The following is an 18,342-nucleotide window of genomic DNA, read 5'->3' on the forward strand; positions in this document are numbered from 1 at the left end:
AACTTTACCTACTTCTTTTCATAGCAATGTATTTTAGTATTTTGATTTTTATAATAATTTCGTTGGATAGCAGAGACTACATTTTTGCTGAAATTATGGAGAAATCCTTTAGAACCCGGGACATGTTGGGTAAGAACTACATAAATTACTATATAATGCAAATTAAAATTTGGGTCGCGTTAATGAGAGGTGTTAGACCTAAACCAAAAGTGTTAGTTGCGGCAGGCGTGTCTCACAACGCGATTTCGTCGCTTTGCTACAGGTAGCTAAAAGTACATCCGTTCGGCCCCAATTTTGGGGTTTGCCATAAGCTGCGCGTGGCACTGTCGCCACCTAGCGGCCATATCTGTGCTGATCGTAACAGACGCGTTTTGTTAGAGAGTGGGTCTTCTGTACTTAGTACTATTATTTATTCTGTGGTTGCGGTCGATCCTAAAATCAGGCAGATCATTCAATTTCAGCCTTATTACTATCCTCTACCCTCACATAAGGGCCTGTTTATAGTATACATTTTCTCAGATGAGTTTATTGAGCTCGGGCCCGAATCTGTTAAACAAAAGCCTTTGTTTCTTTTAAGATCGGTCTTCAGCACGTGCCAAAGCAACTATGTCATTTAAAAAGTAACTATGGTGATAGTATTAAGGTTCAAATTTATTGTCAGCTCATTCAGAGAACAATCAGGGTGGTAGTGTAACCACCGCATAAAGGAAACAATACTTTTTGTTTAAAAGATTAGGGCCTGTGCCCGAAAAAATCATCTGAGTTAATCTATACTACTACATTTTGATTAGTGATTATTGCGAGTTCATACATTTGCCATTGAAGAATTAAATACAAGTACCTAGCAAATATGAAGCCCAGACACACTTCCCTGTATTGATTACTACTTAAATTATATTCCAGAAATGTATCTACTAATATTGTTGGTTGGCCTGACTCTGGCTAATGAAGACGAACAGCAATACTGCGGGGGGCGCTACACACACCTGTGTCTAGGGAAGGGGCAACATGTGGCCTGCCAGTTTCCAGTGGTAAGTAAGATAACATCAGATATACAGAAATGTATCTACTAATATTGATGGTTGGCCTGACTCTGGCTTCTGAAGACGAACAGCAATACTGCGGGGGGCGCTACACACACCTGTGTCTAGGGAAGGGGCAGCATGTGGCCTGCCAGTTTCCAGTGGTAAGATAACAGCAGATATACAGAAATGTGTCTACTAATATTGTTGGTTGGCCTGACTCTGGCTAATGAAGACGAACAGCAATACTGCGGAGGGCGCTACACACACCTGTGTCTAGGGAAGGGGCAACATGTGGCCTGCCAGTTTCCAGTGGTAAGTAAGATAACATCAGATATACAGAAATGTATCTACTAATATTGATGGTTGGCCTGACTCTGGCTTCTGAAGACGAACAGCAATACTGCGGGGGGCGCTACACACACCTGTGTCTAGGGAAGGGGCAGCATCTGGCCTGCCAGTTTCCAGTGGTAAGATAACAGCAGATATACAGAAACGTATCTACTAATATTGTTGGTTGGCCTAAGATAACAGCAGATATACAGAAATGTGCCTACTAATATTGTTGGTTGGCCTAAGATAACCGCAGATATACAGAAATGTGTCTACTAATATTGTTGGTTGGCCTGACTCTGGCTACAAAAGATGAGCAGCAATACTGTGGGGGGCGCTACACACACCTGTGTCTAGGAAAGGGGCAGCATGTGGCCTGCCAGTTTCCAGTGGTAAGTAAGATAACATCAGATATACAGAAACGTATCTACTAATATTGTTGGTTGGCCTAAGATAACAGCAGATATACAGAAATGTGTCTACTAATATTGTTGGTTGGCCTGACTCTGGCTTCTGAAGACGAACAGCAATACTGTGGGGGGGGGGGGGGGCGCTACACACACCTGTGTCTAGGAAAGGGGCAGCATGTGGCCTGCCAGTTTTCAGTGGTAAGATAACAGCAGATATACAGAAATGTGTCTACTAATATTGTTGGTTGGCCTGACTCTGGCTTCAGAAGACGAACAGCAATACTGTGGGGGGGGGGGGCGCTACACACACCTGTGTCTAGGAAAGGGGCAGCATGTGGCCTGCCAGTTTCCAGTGGTAAGATAACAGCAGATATACAGAAATGTATCTACTAATATTGTTGGTTGGCCTAAGATAACAGCAGATATACAGAAATGTGTCTACTAATATTGTTGGTTGGCCTGACTCTGGCTTCAGAAGACGAACAGCAATACTGTGGGGGGGGGGGGGGCGCTACACACACCTGTGTCAGTTTCATGGCTCCTCTACACGATGGGTCAACACCGACCAATCCAAGGGACGCATTTTCGCGTTAGAGGGAGCAAGTGATATTGCTATCTCATTCTACCGCATGGCTGCGTCCCTTGGAGTGGCCGGCGTTGGCCCATCGTGTAGAGGAGCCATCAGATGTGTCATACATTTTATGATGGAAATAGTTCATGATGTGAATGCACTTATGGCCCCGGCGGTTCGCTTAAAGAGCTCTTCCAAACAACCTTCAGATAGTGGAAAAATGATAGTATTAGATAAATTAACTATACTGCAAAACGTAATTCAAGACCAAAAAAAGTAAGAAATGTTGCCAATTTTTTACTAGCGCGTCTTGTATTTATGTACAAATAAATAAATACAAGTACTTTTTTAAATAGTAGGAGTAAAATGACTAATGAATAAATTATCTTCGCGTGATTATTTATCAAAAGGAATTTACAATGAAATTATTGCAGTGGCAACATTGTCTTACTTTTTTTGGTCTTGAATTACGTTTCAGCAGTTTACGCTATTATTACAGGCGGGTTCGGGGCCTAACTGTCAAAACTACTCGAGGATTCGTTTCACCGCTGAACTTCGGAATGTCATCACTAACTTCATTAACAAGTAAGTTACGTTACCTATATTAGTTTGCCTACATGCTTGCTCTACAAGTTGCGGAATATTTCAGAAAAAAATCACAGGATACAAAGGCAACTTTTATCTTATTTAACCTTTATTGCACAAAAGAAAACCTTAAAGGCGGACTTAATGCCATCTTGAGGCATTCTCTACCAGTCCCTGCAGACAAAGCAGAGACATTGTTGGGTGGTGCTATTTAACAACAACTTTCATTTTGGAAATGGAAAATTACGTTTCTACAAGTAGGTAGGTATATCAGAATTTTCCGAAAGGTTTCCAAGTGGAAGTTTCGGAATTTCAGATACGGCGATTCGCCACAGTGTTACTCAAAATAGGCGAATATATTTTTCAGAAGGCGGCAGAGGATAGCGGCTGGCCATGAGAGAGTGAGAGGAGGCAAACACATACCCACTCCGCAGGTTATGATGCTTGTTGTGAGTATTTACCCTATTACGGCCTTTCGTATTCCGTGTAGTTCGGCCTTTAATGGTTTTATTAAGCTGAAAACTGAATAAGATAAAAAACCCGCCAAGTGCGAGTCGGACTCGCGCACGAAGGGTTTCGTACCATTACGCAAAAAAAGTAAAAAAACGGCTAAAAAAATCACATTTATTGTGTGGGAGGCATTTGTATTTGTTGTTATAGCTGCAACAGAAATACATCATCTGTGAAAATTTCAACTGCCTAGCTATCACGGTTCGTGAGATTCAGCCTGGTGACAGACAGACTGACGGATAGACAGACAGGGGAGTCTTATTTAGTAATAGGCTCCCGTTTTTACTCTTTGGGTACGGAACCCTTAAAAGGAGGAAGTTAGGGTCACGGTTAACAACATACATAAGGCTTAAATAAGGCCTATATGGACCATAGGTATTGTATTTATAGGCCTGCAAGGCCCGAACACTTTGCGGATGTCATATATAAACACAATATTCTACTTTAGCAGTTTATTAAGTTATTACCTATTTATTTTAGGAATGGGATGTAGAGTTGGCGAGACTTGCTCAGAGATTGGCTGACCAATGCTACTTTGTCCATGACGACTGCAGAGCTACAGGTACGTACACAAAATAAATACTTTACTACTAAGAATATGTAGTGGGTGCGCTACGCGTACACTCACAGTTTTACACTCACACTCTTAATTTAGCCCTATATAAGCTCGTACGTTATGTTATTCAAGACATTATAGATCGATACTCCAAGCAAGTTGTTTCATTCGACGTCCCACCTCACAGCAGGCTGGCAGGGTCGCCATGTGAAGTGGGACGTTGAATGAAACAACTTGCTTGGGGGTATCGATCTATAATGTCTTGAATAACATAACGTACGAGCTTATATAGGGCTAAATTAAGGGTGTGAGTGTACGCGTAGCGCGCCCTCTACAGTTATATCGGTATAGTACTCGCGGACAGTCTAGACTAGAACGCAAAATGACTAGTGTAATATTTTGCCTATATCGCTTTTAGTCTACCTACATCGCGAACGATCTAGAACGCAAAATGACCACATTTTATATCACACAGGTAGGTTAGGTTCGTTAGTTATCTTCAAATAGCCCGCGGCAGCGAGGCTCCGTCGACATCGCTAACGTAATGATAAAACGACGGAAAATGATATAGTCATTTTGCGTTCTGGAGCGTTCGCGATGTAGACTAAGAGCGATACTTATAGGCAAAATGTTACACTAGTCATTTTGCGTTCTAGACCGTCCGCGAATAACCCATACATCGACGTATTTTTCAAATGCTGACACGTTTTTGTAACTCGTAACCGTTTCTTTGTAAGCTTCTGCCGGAGAAATAGGTATTATTTTCGCTTGTCAAGAATATATTCTGTTTCTAGTTCGGTTCCCCTACGCCGGCCAATCCGTAGGCGAAGTGCGGTGGCGACATCTGAGCGACAACTACGAACTGAGCGCTCAGCGCGCCATTCGGCGCGTGTTCGACGCCTGGTGGGGCGAGCGGAGGCGGGTAGAACCGCACCAGCTGGTGAACCCTTTCAGGATTAGCGAAAAGTAAGTGGAAACACCTTTAGATACTCGAATCGACAGCTATGAATGAAGTGCGGTGGTGACATCTGAGCGACAACTACGAACTGAGCACTCAGCACGCCATGCGACGCGTATTCGACGCCTGGTGGGGCGAGCGGCGGCTGGTGAACCCTTTCAGGATTAGCGAAAAGTCAATAACAACGGTTAAGTAGGGAAATTCATTTCATTTCATCAGGTCATTTTTGAAGGCAGAACTGAATACTCTTTAGAGTCTCTACTGTCTCTAGACTAAAGTGTACCCAGCTTAGTAATTGATACTATTGGCTCACGATGCTCGACAGATAGAACGCACGTGCTACTTACCTGCGAAAAAGGGTCTTAAGTATTCTATTTGGCACCTGAGCGCGGGCTAGTCCAACGCACAAAAAACCAGTGTAGGTGCGCTCTCCGATAGCGCGCCTTTGTTACGCATCTCGATGACACATTTTAGACTGATTCTATAGCGTTCGACTCGCCGGTACTCAGTAACCGAAGTACTGTACTTTTTATGCAGGTGGTTGTGGCACGTGACACGGCGGTTTTACTTAACAATAGACAATAAGATTAGCCGTCGGGCTCTATTTGAAACCTACGAACTATATAAACCCCCTATTTTTCTCCAGAGGCCTAGCCTGGGGCCACTTCAGCCAACTGGCAGTATGGTCGCTCCGCGCTGTCGGCTGCGGCGCCGTCCGCCACGGCGAAGACTACCCTCGCCTGTTACTAGTCTGCGACTTCTCCCATACCAACATGCTTGGGGAGAAGACGATTATTCCGGGGGAAGTCGGGCCGTGCCCGGATCATACGAGGAGGAAAGGGAGGTCTAACTTCCCTCTGCTGTGTGCTCCGGTTAGTACCATTGTGTATTTACTTTAGTACCTAATCATTATAACCTCTTACGTAAGCGAACAACTCGCGAACGCGACGCCGCGCCGCGCGGCGAGCCCAAGGCGTTCGCGTTCGCAACGATATCGCTCACGTACGACACTTCTATAGTATCAAAGGATTGATTCACCCCGCGCCGCTTCGTTTCATGTTCGCGTGTTGTTCGCCTACGTAGTACGCTGCGTTAGCCGCCCAGAGGCCTTTAAAAAGGTTCCCAGTTCCATTCTAATTTGAATATTTATTGTGACAAATGAAAATTGCATTTGCATTGGCAAGTTTAGATGTCTGGGCGGCTACAGCATTATGATATTTATGATTAAAAATATCATAATAACATAAAGATTTAGGTGTTATGTGTGTTTTGAAGCACATTTTACTAGTGTTTCTGAACTTTTCAATAATTAAAAAAGGTTTAAGCGAAATAAGTTTTAAATGCAGTCAAATTACAGATAATATATTAGGATCCGCCATCTTCTTTATTATGCCACTGAAGAAATAACAGTACTACCGTACAGAAAGGACACTTCCTACAAACCCGAAATTTGACAGCGATTCAGGGTCTAATCATGCTATCCCTTTCTGATATATAGCACTATCCCTTTCGGCTATTTAGGGTTGTCAAAATTTAAGTGATTATCTTATCTGTGGTCGTGCACGCACAAGGAAGTCAAGTGGTGCCAACCCTAATAATTGCTCGGAGCAATGCCGAGCCGAACGGAGCCGAGTTCGACCGAAGTCAGGAGTGTCTCCCCACTGATTATGCGTAAAAGCATGAAAAACTAATTCCGTTTTTTTGCTAAGTAAAATACCATTATTTATAAGCAGAGCAAGTGTGATTAAATTAAATAGTTATTTATGATACCTACAAGTGCGAAAAATAGGAAAGGAGTGCTTAAAATCTACACGAGTTGCGAATTACCTACATATTCGTATGTGTATCGTACAGAAGTGCTCAACCATTGCGGATTTCTGTAGGTACTTGGCTATTTTTAACAGCCGCTATGTGTTCCTTTACCCTCTGTAACGCTACGCTTAGTCTGACCAATTTTCCATAGGTATTATTATATTATTGCTGTGTTGTATTTAAGTATTCTATGTTTTAATTTTAAAATGAGATTTCTTCTTAAGTACCTAAGTGTCATACAAATCATTATTGTGGTGAAAAAAAGCCAAATTAAATAAATTAAATGCAGGGCGTGTCTACAGCCTGGCAAAAAAGAGTAGAAATTAAAAAGTGGCAACTCTTTAGTGTCTTCCCGTTCTCTTATATAAATTTATTTGAAAGACACGACACTACAGTGTTGCCACTTTTTAATTTCTACTCTTTTTTGGCAGGTTGTAGGTCTGCTAGACGGTCGCCGACAAGTCTCAGACGGCGCGACCTTGGTCTGTGGGTCGCCGTGAAGGCCGTCTGAGTATTCTAAGGGCCTACGGCGAATACCGAAGTTCGCAAATTGCGGGCATCTTTCTCTAACACTCTAATTACCTACGCCTGAATTCGAGTAAATGAGAAAGTTGCCCGCAATTTGCGAATTTCGGAGTGTGGGCCTTCTGGCGAGACGGTTGGCCGACCACAGTGTGTTCAGAACTCGCGGACGGACAACACGGATTGCAAGCGCGCAAAAGGTATCGTCTTGGGTCGTCCCATTCGTTTTGCGTCAAGTTCTTAAATTAGTCCTATTCTGCTTTCGTTACTCATTCTACATTCGTCACAATCGTCGGTGGCTCTCAATGTAGAATGAGTGACGAAAGCGGAATAGGACTAATTTAAGAACTTGACAAAAACGAATAGGACGACCCAAGACGATACCGCGCAAAATGGCCCCTAGCCTATCAAAATTTCAAAAAGTTGGCGCGGCATTGGTACTTATAAGTGCAATTGATACTTATTATATAGACAAGAAGAAAATAAAAGGGTATCGATGAAACGCTGGCTTATAAATAGCCATTTCCCGAGTCTTTTAAACTTAATGAATTTGCTGGACTACGATGACATTCATAACTTTCTCAAAATGAAGAGGAAAGTAATTGATGAGTTATAAGAAACGGTGCGATCTCTGATAACGAAACCAGATATATATACGAGACCTGCTGTGTCTGAAGATGGGCTTATCGCTACACTTGCACCATCCCACTAACCCGGGATTAACCGGTTAAACCGGTAATCCAGTGTCAAATTGTACTGATAACCATGGTAACCCCAGGTTTAACCGGTTACCTCCTGGGTTAGTGAATGATGCAAGTGGCCCTTAGATATTTGGCTACAGGAAGGGGTTACCTTAGATACAGTGCAACAGTTCCACGTCTACTGCGGTCGGAAATCCCAGAAACTTGTCGGGCAATCTACAAGGTATTAAGAAAAACAATTAGGGTAAGTTACAAATTATTTATTATTGTAAATGTATTTTTAACATGACTATGTAAATTTTTTAAATTATCTACCACAGATAATTTTTTAAATACTTCAAGTGCCGGTTCCGAGTATATCGAGCAGAAATTAATGAGTGATCTTGGGGTTCAGGCACATGTAGGGTAGGTTGTATGTAATGGCTCCTCTACACGATGGGCCAGCGCCGCATTTATGCGTTAGAGGGAGTAAGTGATATTGCGATCTCATTCTACCGCATGGCTGCGTCCCTTGGAGTGGCCGGCGCTGGCCCATCGTGTAGAGGAGCCATAAGAATGTGTAACCTTGGCTATGAATGGGAGAATGTGACAGATGAAAGTGAAGCGGTATAAGGGTTGTGCATTAGGGTTGAGGTCGGCGGCAACTGGGCGCGAAATGTGTATCTGATAGGCGATGTAGTTGTTACTATGTTTTGTGAGCGATGAAAGGATGGCGAGAGATTAAGAATAAAGATGGAAAGACCTCGTGATTCTGCGTAGAAATAACAAAATTCTTCCAAAATGTGAAATGGTACAACTTTTAAAAGAACCCTTAGCCAATCAGATAAGTCTAATGGATTCCGACATTTTTAAACACAGCCATGTTCCTCAATACAAATCCTCTCCCTATTATTTCATATACTTAATCTCCTTTCTCGACCGAAGTTTCTCAGTCACCACATTCGTCAATCACGTCATTCAATGTCTCCTTCAATCCTTTACCTCAGCCCCAGACGCACCATCGTATATTTAGCAAATCGTATATTGCGGGTAGCAAATACGAATCTGGCAAATTCATTGCCCTCTTCACGAGTTTGTCATAAAATGATGTATTTTTTATAATGCGTCCGTTTGATTTTGTTGGGTACGATCGTTGCCCCAAGTTAAGTACCCACGTCGCCATACTAATTGTATAGAAAAGTGCATACATAAATTCGTAATTAGAACTAACTACAGCAGATAAGATTTATAATACAGATCCATTTCCAGCAATTATTATGGATGGCTTTATCCACGTGATAAAATAACCGTCACATTTAACACCGCGGGATTAAGTGACGAGCACCGTTTTATCACGCTATCACGTAGACAAGAACGACTATCATATCCATACTGGTTATTTGAGTAGGTTTCCCTGGACGGCAACAAAATTATGGAATAGCCACTTATTTTCAAATAACTGTGCAGCCGCTTTCAATTTCTCTTGCGTAGAAGGCAGCTGTAAAATTTAAGATGTATTATTACAGTGTAAGGTAGGGAACAGTTGTTCAGACGGAAGGTTTATCAATCTAGTGTTCAAATTTCTCCGTTGGCAGTTATTTAATCTTACTTTTTTTATTTGTTTCAGGAAGAAAGTCAAAACGACACTAGTACAGAAAAGAATGAACAGAAATATCGTAATGTAAGATCGACACAACAGCAGGAATTGCTAACTACAGCGGTCACGGTGAAGGAAGGATATCAAATCATAACTAGTACAAAAAACGATAAACAGAAGTATCGTGATATAAGATTGACACAACAACAGAATATACTAACTACAGCGGTGGCCTTATCAATAGAAAATAAAAAGGAAATGAACGCATTTATAACGTACGTAGGCGAAACAATACAACGAATCCCATCTGATCAGCGAGAGGTAGCTGAAAAACTTATATCTGATATGCTTTTTCTCGCTAGAAGAAATAAATTAACCTCTGATTCAAAAATAGAAGCCAATCCTCGTCATGCTCCCAGCCATGCTCCTTACCATTCCTCGCCCTATGTCATAAAAACTCCTTACCCGGCCAAAGTTATCCAGTCACCTCACTCGTCATTCAATGATCCCTTAAATCAATTACCTCAGGCACAGAAGCACCATCGTATACTTGTGTATGCTTCACAAACTACTCAACGAGCTTCTCCACCTATAATATATTCACGTACTCATATCCAGACTCAACCTCCGCCTCCCTCGCCATCCTTTCAACACACGCCTATCACCTATTTATTTCATCACATCGAGACTCCCCTATCCTTTCGTCCCCCCCAAAACAAAGTAGCAACTAAGTCGCCTATTACCTATTTACTACCTCAACACATTGCGTCACCTCCGACTACGGCTCTAACGCAAATACTTCCTCTATCCTTTCATCCCCCCCAAAACAAGGTTACAACTGCGTCGCTCATCACCTTTTCACCTCCTCATATTGCGTCACTTCTGACTCCGACTCGAACGCCAACCCCTTCATATTATGATCTCTTTAAAAACACAGAAGGCCACATACTTCACGTCCTGTGGCCGCCGACAACAGATATACAAGACCCTAATCCCGCGACACTTTCACCTATCACATATTCCCCCATACATAGCCAAGTTTTACATCCTTACACACAACTACATGTGCCATCCCAAGATCACACAACAATTTCCGACAGCCAATCACACATTCAACATTCACCTCAACACATTACGTTACCTCCGACTCTGATTCAAACGCAAACTCCTCCATCCCAAAAGCAAAACCCTAACCCCGCATCACGTTCACCTGTCACATATTCTTCCGTTCATAGCCAAGTTTCACATCCTTACACACAACCTACCGTACATGTGGTTGAACCCCAAGAATATTCAACAATTTCTACCTCTACTGACATGGATGACTATGATGTAAATATCCACGACGATATCGTATATTCGGATGCGTCAATGGATGCATATAAAAGATTATGGGTGTTTGATATTTAAAAATGAATTTGCATAATCATGTTAAAAATACCTACATTTATAATAATCAATCATTTGTACCTAACCGCTTATCAGCTACCTACACACTTCGCGTCCAGTCGCCGCCGACTTCAAGCGGAATGCAAAACCCTAACGCTGCGTCTTACGTTAGCGAACACCTCGCGAACGTGACGCGGCGCGGCCGACCCAAGGCGTTCGCGTTCGCAACGAGATCTCCCACGTAGAATACTTCTATAGGTATCAAAGGATTTATTCACCCCGGGTCGCATCGCATCGTTTCGCGTTCGCATGTTGTTCGCCTACGTAGTACGCTGCGTTATCCCGCGTCACCTTCATCTGTCACATATACAATATTCTTCCGATCAAAGCCAAGTTTCACATCCTTACACAAAACCTACCCTACATGTGCCTGAACCCCAAGATCACTCATGAATTTCTACCACTACTGACATGTATGACTGTGATGTATATTTAATTCACGACGATATCGTATACTCGGATCCGGCAATTGAAAGTATTTAAATAATTATAGGTGGCTGATACCTAACTAAGAAAAGTATTGTCATAGGTTAAGAACACAATTATAATACTTAATAAATAATTTGTAATAATTAGTTTGTTTGTAATTTGTATATCATTTGATATTTACCAGTCGCTTTTCGGTGAACGAAAACATCGTGAGGAAACCGAACTAATCCCAATAAGGCCTAGTTTACCCTCTGGGTTGGAAGGTCAGATGGCAGTCGCTTTCGTAAAAACTAGTGCCTACGTCAAATCATGGGATTAGTTGTCAAGCGGACCCCAGGCTCCCATGAGCCGTGGCAGAATGCCGGGATAACGGGAGGAAGAAGAAGAATAAATAATTTGTAACTTGCCCTAATTGTTTTTTTTTAATACCTTGTCGATTGCCCGACAATTTTCTGGAATTTCCGACAGCAGTAGACGTGAAACTGTTGCACTGTATCTAATGGCTCCTCTACACGATGGGCCAACGCCTGCCACTCCTAGGGACGCGTTTATGCGTTACAAGGAGCAAGTGATATTGCTGTCTCATCCTACCGCATGGCTGCGTCCCTTGGAGTGCCCGGCGTTGGCTCATCGTGTAGAGGAGCCGTAAGGTAACCCCTTCCTGTGGCTAAATATCAAAGTGCAGCGATAAGCTCTTCTTCAGACACAGCAGGTCTCGGTTTCGTTATCAGAGGTCGTACCATTCTAATAGCTCATCAAATACTCATACTCAGAATGGAGACTCCATTCTGAGAAAGTTATGAATGTCATCGTAGTCCAGCAAATTCATTAAGTTTAAATGACTCGGTACCTAAACGCCGATTTATAAGCCAGCGTTTCATCGATACTTCGATACCCTTTTTTTTCGTATGTCTATTGCACTATAAGTACCAATGCCACGCCAACTTTTTGAAATTTCGATAGGCTAGGGGCCATTTTGTGCGCTGTCAATCCGTGTTGTCCGTCCGCGAGTTCTGAACACACTGTCGTCGGCCAACCATCTAGCTAGCCAGAAGGCCCACACCCGAAGTTCGCAAATTGCGGGCAACTTTCTCTTTTACTCTAATTCGGGCCTAATTTTAGAGTGACAGAGAAACATGCCCGCAATTTGGAAAGTACGGTATTCGCCGTAGGACCTTAGAAAACTCAGACGGCCTTCACGACGACCCACAGACCAAGGTCGCGCCGTCTGAGTCTTGTTGGCGACCCACAGGGCTGAAAATTCGGCTCTAATTGGCAGAAACAAAAGTTTTTTTATTACAGAGTATACTAATAATAGTGATTAGTATTTTCTAACATTGGAGACTTTTTAAACATAGAAAATTGAATGTTTATATTTAACCTACTTTACTTATATCAGCCATATATAACTTCAAGTCATAGGCATTTTTTACGTTTTGCTACTGCCCTATCAAGATGTGTCTGTATCTTTAGGTATTTAAATAAAAGTATACAAACAATTTGTAAATTTTCGGGTAGTTATAACATTTAACCGACCAATTACAAAACCGCCTGGATCAGTCACTGAACGAGCTGACTTTAACCTATCTACATTATTTGATCGTGTAATGTTTTCTTCTACCCTCAACTGGCTCGAGGAGAATTTAACTATTCTTCATCTGTGTCGAATGATGGAGCTCAAAGGCATCGTATTGACTACCCTCGGTTCTAGCTACCACTCCAAAGGCCTTCTCTGACTGGCGAGGATCTTTGAGACTTGTAATTTTCTACTAATAATTTTGGAACCATTTAGCTATTGTATCTGTTTGGAGATGAGAATGTTGAGATGGATGTGTGACGTGAATAGATCGAATAGGGAATTACCTTATAATAGGAGGTCAGAAAGTTGCACCCATAACCGAAAAACTCAGACTAAATCGCCTAGCGTGGTACAGGCATGTATTGCGGAGGGATGAAAGTCATGTGAAGCGAAAAGTGGGAATGAATGTGGAGGGATGTAAGAGGAAAGGAAAACCAAGGCAAATGGTGGAGTGTGTGAGATGATAGGAAAAGAAAGCGCGTGAATGATGAGGCAGATGAGGTGAAAGACGAAGGAGGAACAAAAATGCTGCGCCGACCTCAAGTGATGGGAATAGGGCAAACGGTGATGATCATACGTCGGACCCCAGCGGGCATTTTCGTGGCATGTCAGAATGATAGGTAAGGTTCGCAAATCAATCACAAATATAAGTATGAACAACAGTCATAATGACGCATGTCAGCTATTTATTTGTTTTTTAAGTGGCCACTTCAGTGGGCTATCAGTCATCACTTCAAAGAGTATTTACACATTAAAGATGAATAAATGATAACGGGTAACTAATTTAATTAACTATGTTACAAATACTAGGTACCTACATTATAATACTCGTAAGTTAAGATTTTTTTGTAAACCTTACCTTGCCCTCAAACTGCCCCCTATAGTCCGACGTTTGGTGATGATGTAGCTATTAGCAACCATCATGTGAATACAACACATATTACATACTCGGCCCCGGCTTAGCACGTTAATAAATACAACTGAACCTTCCTCAAGAATCACTCTATTGATAGGTGAAAACCGCATGAAAATCCGTTCAGTAGTTTGAGTTTATCGCGAACATGCAAACACACAAACAGACAGACGCGGCAGGGGACTTTGTTTTATAAGGTGTAGTGATAGTCATATATAATATTCATGTTACATGCTCATTGGAGCGGTGATTAGTTGATTACGTTCATTGGAGCCCCCAGTGTCTATTCTTTCTTGTTGGGCTGCAGATACAGATGTGCACGTGCAACTTACGGAGATACCAAAAAGTTAGAAAACTCCTAAAATTCTGGAAAAGGAATTTTCAATTTAAAAAATCCAAATCATATTTATATTGGTCCCAAGGTAAAAGAACAAATCAAGAACTCGCGAGTGGTCGATGAAGATGTTATGGACGAGTCCGATTATGATGACGAGGAAGGCAACTCTGAGGTGCTGCAGGAGAATTTGAAGAAACTCGGCGTGGTTGCCACTGGGAAACCAAAACAACGGTACGGGGAAGAGGAATGGTTCGTATAAGTTTTTATACTTACACATTTTTACAAGTTTTGATTTATCTTGCCCTGTTAGTTTGTGTGGGTCAAATCTTGGAAAGCGAAAGTTGAGCTACCGTAAAAGGGGGTGAGTAGATTTCGCTGGGAGAGATGGGTTATGAAAAATGAAAATGAAAATGAAAATGAAAATTTATTAATAACATTAGGTTACACGTCAAAGATTACATAAAATTTGAAATGTCATTGTAGATATACCTATACGTATATTACACTTATTAATTATTACTTAATACTTATGTCGTGGTAAGTATACATGTTTATTTATTACAATTAATTTTATTTAAATAAGTACATCATCAATTTTGCATGAAAAATATTCATCAATATCATAAAACGGTGATTTTAGTAACCAATGTTTTAGTTTCATTTTAAAATTATGGATGGAAGGTGCATCCCTGATACTTTTAGGCAGGTGGTTGTATATGCGTGGGCCAAGCACATAGGCTGATCGTCCGCTTTTTGCTAACTTATGTGGCACAGATACCAGGCAGCCCGCGTTCCTGTTACTGCGCAGATGGCGATTTGGATTTACCTGTTTCACAGTAAATTTGTTTGAGTTGGTGTGAGTAAATATAGCTATTTGTTGAATAAGTACACAGGGTAGTGTTAATATACTGTATTCTGTGAAATACTGACGAGCAGAGACGTCATCAGAAACACATGCTATTGCGCGCACAGCTCGTCTTTGTAATGAGAACACCCGACGCCAGTCAGCGGCTCCACCCCATAGCTCGGTGCCATACGAAATGAGCGAGTGCACGGTTGCGAAATAACAGCTCCTGACGACGTCCCTGGTCGCAGTACTCGCGAGACGCTTTAAAGCGTAGCACGCGCTGCCCAGCCTCGCGCACAGATGGTCGATGTGTACGTTCCACCTCAGGCCACTATCGATAGTAAAACCTAATAATTTGATGTCCGCAACTTGACGGACAGCATCGCCGCCGGCATACGCGGTCATGGGCCTGGATGTGTGGCCATTTAGATTAAGTCTCATGACGAAGGTTTTGTCCTTGTTAAGGGCTAAGCCATTTGTATTAAACCAGTTGCAAAGCTGTTTAAGCGTGTCGGTTACCCTCGTTTCCAGATCTGGTAAGGACGAGCCGGTGACGATCGCTGTGACGTCATCTGCGTACATAAAAATGTCGCATCCTTTTATTATTTGTGGGAGATCATTTAGGAGGATGCTAAACAGAGTATTTGACAAGCACGATCCCTGCGGTACCCCAAGCTGATTCCTCATCTCATCAGACCTGATTCGGCCACTATCCCCTACGACAACTTGACTCCTGTTCGACATAAATGACATTAGAAGCGCCAATGCGGGGCCACGAATGCCATAGTAACTGAGTTTCTGCGCGATAAGTCCATGATTGGCGGTATCGAAGGCGCGCGAGAGGTCGCAGCACACTACCGCCACCTGCATCCCGGCCTCTCGCGCGCTCAGCGTATGCCACACCACTTCGCGCACCAGATCCGTAGTCGAACGGCCCTGGCGGTATGCGTATTGTCGGTCGGATATTGTTAGTTGTGGGGACCAAAAGGATAATAATCTAATGTTAATACCTACTTCTAAAATTTTACTTATTGCCGGTACTAACGATATAGGGCGATAAGACTTTAAGGCTGCTTTGGGGCCTTTACCTTTGTACAATGGGGTAATCTTAACTTTTTTGAGGCCTTCTGGAACTGTCCCTTGTCGTATGCAGTAATTATACAACTCTGATAAGACGAACGACAGTGCCGGGCCCACGTACCGAAGGATGTTGGCAGAAAGGTCATAGATGTCGGTGCTGTTTTTCGGCGCAATGTGAGTCCGTAGTATAGATTCTACTTCGTGGGCTGTAAAAAATCTAAATCTTAATGAACAGTTACACTCGGGAATATTCATAGCTATAGCTGTCAACGAGCGCTGGACGTCCGGTTTCGGCGCACCGCATATAATAGCAGCAGTCATGAATTCTGCATTAATTGAGTCGACTGCTTGTTTTTTAGACACAAATGCTAAACCATGACTGTCCTTTATTACGTCGGTATAGTCCGCGCGCTCGCGACAACTCCGTCCTAATTCTTTGTTTATTACTCCCCACATACGTTTGCATTTATTGGGTGCGTTCTGTATTAGCGCGCTATAGTAAGCAGTGCGCTTACGTTTTAACGTATAATTGTATTTAGATGAGATGCTAGCCAATATATCTGAGACTTGATTACTAGATGGGTATTTCTCTTTTAGATTTGAAATATCGTGAAGAAGGAGTTTCAAATTCCATACCTCATCATCAATCCATGGATATTTACTTGTATTTGCTTTAGGTAATTTCTTAGGGAAACAAATCTCAAATTTATTAACTAATATATTTAATAATGTGACAGTTAGCGATTCACAATTTTTATTACTGTTTGCAACAACCACAGGCCAGTCAATAGATTCTAGGGCAGCATAGAAACACTTTTTGTTTGCAATACTAAAAATGCGTTTAGGTATAGGATTGCGTTGCGCGAGCGGTTTGTTTACAATCCTTATCTTTTGTGCCGAGTGATCACTGAGGTGCGTGGTGACGCAATCGGCATACACACGGTCGGCACAGATGTTCGAGTATGCATGATCGAGTAACGTCGCGGTGTTAGTATTATTACAGGTACGGGTTGGGAAATTGACGTGTTGATTAAAATTGTGGCACGATAAAATATCTGAAATATTGTTTTTGGAAGATGTGTTGGTAAAGAGATCAATGTTAATATCGCCCATTATTATGGCACTGAGGTTTTCTTCATTTATTTTTGATAGGAGTTTATCTAATAGTGCTAGAAACTGCGTGTCACTAGTGCAGTTGGAATGATAAATGCCTACTACCAATATATCGTGGTCTAAGAGGTGGAGCGCACACACATCAAAGATTTGTTGTACGGACATATTGCTAATGTCTGGCCTATTTAGGGCCCTAACACCTGAACGCACAAAGATGCAGCTTCCTCCATGTAGAATAGATGGTCTACAGTAATAAGATATTAGGTTATAGTTATGTAACGTTACAGATACAATTTCGCTATCCCGGAGCCAGTGCTCGGTTAGCACCAGCACGTCGCATTTTAAGTCATTACACAATAGCACTTCAATAGATTTGGTTTTATTGTTTAGGCACCTGATATTTTGATGACACAGTGTGAGGTCAGCCGAGGTCCGCGGGGGCCGTGTGTACCGCGGCGCACTACTGCCGACGCCGGCCGGGCTCGGCCGCGGAGAATGGGGAGAGAAGGTTTATGAATGGGGAGAGAAGGTTTGAGAGGGGGGTAAGAAGGGATTTTAAGGCTACTGCTACAAAAATAATGTATTCCAATTTAAAATGGAGCTATAGTAATACGCATAATAAAAAAAATCGATCCAACAATCATCCAAAATCACCTTTGTATGAAAACCCCTCTCACCCCAAATACGAGGCACTACGGGGTGAGGTGGGTTTTCCTCTTTATCGTCAAAGTTATGAAATGGAACTACCCAAAATAATATAAAAACTAAAATACAAACGTCCGGCACCATTCAGTTTTCATATGTAAAAATGTTAACGAGGTTTGAATTTCAGTTTTGACCCTACTTACTCCATTTTACGGTACTTCGATATTCGATTGAGCTGAAATTTTGTATACACTTAGTTATACATATATAATATGTAGGTAAATCGGATGACAATGTAATGGATGATTATGATTGATAAACACTATCTTTATGTCCTTTCCCGGACCTAAAACTATCTCCATGCCAATCGTCGAAATCGCTAGTGGTCCAAAGT

The 18,342-nt window shown here is 42.1% G+C and overlaps 1 protein-coding gene across 1 annotated transcript in view; it reads left to right on the forward strand.

Moving 5' to 3' along the window:
* The first annotated feature begins 1,921 nt into the window (after positions 1 to 1,921).
* The window catches only part of LOC134675356 (uncharacterized), a 29,232-nt gene continuing 12,811 nt past the window's right edge, over positions 1,922 to 18,342 (forward strand). Inside the window, exons 1-7 of the mRNA XM_063533566.1 lie at positions 1,922 to 2,120; positions 2,836 to 2,921; positions 3,289 to 3,370; positions 3,912 to 3,993; positions 4,782 to 4,953; positions 5,592 to 5,817; positions 14,349 to 14,512. Coding sequence (XP_063389636.1) covers positions 1,989 to 2,120; positions 2,836 to 2,921; positions 3,289 to 3,370; positions 3,912 to 3,993; positions 4,782 to 4,953; positions 5,592 to 5,817; positions 14,349 to 14,512 — 944 coding nt within the window. The 5' untranslated portion in view covers positions 1,922 to 1,988. The remainder of the gene's footprint in view (positions 2,121 to 2,835; positions 2,922 to 3,288; positions 3,371 to 3,911; positions 3,994 to 4,781; positions 4,954 to 5,591; positions 5,818 to 14,348; positions 14,513 to 18,342) is intronic.

Source organism: Cydia fagiglandana, chromosome 21, assembly GCF_963556715.1.
Source record: "Cydia fagiglandana chromosome 21, ilCydFagi1.1, whole genome shotgun sequence".
NCBI lineage: Eukaryota > Metazoa > Arthropoda > Insecta > Lepidoptera > Tortricidae > Cydia > Cydia fagiglandana.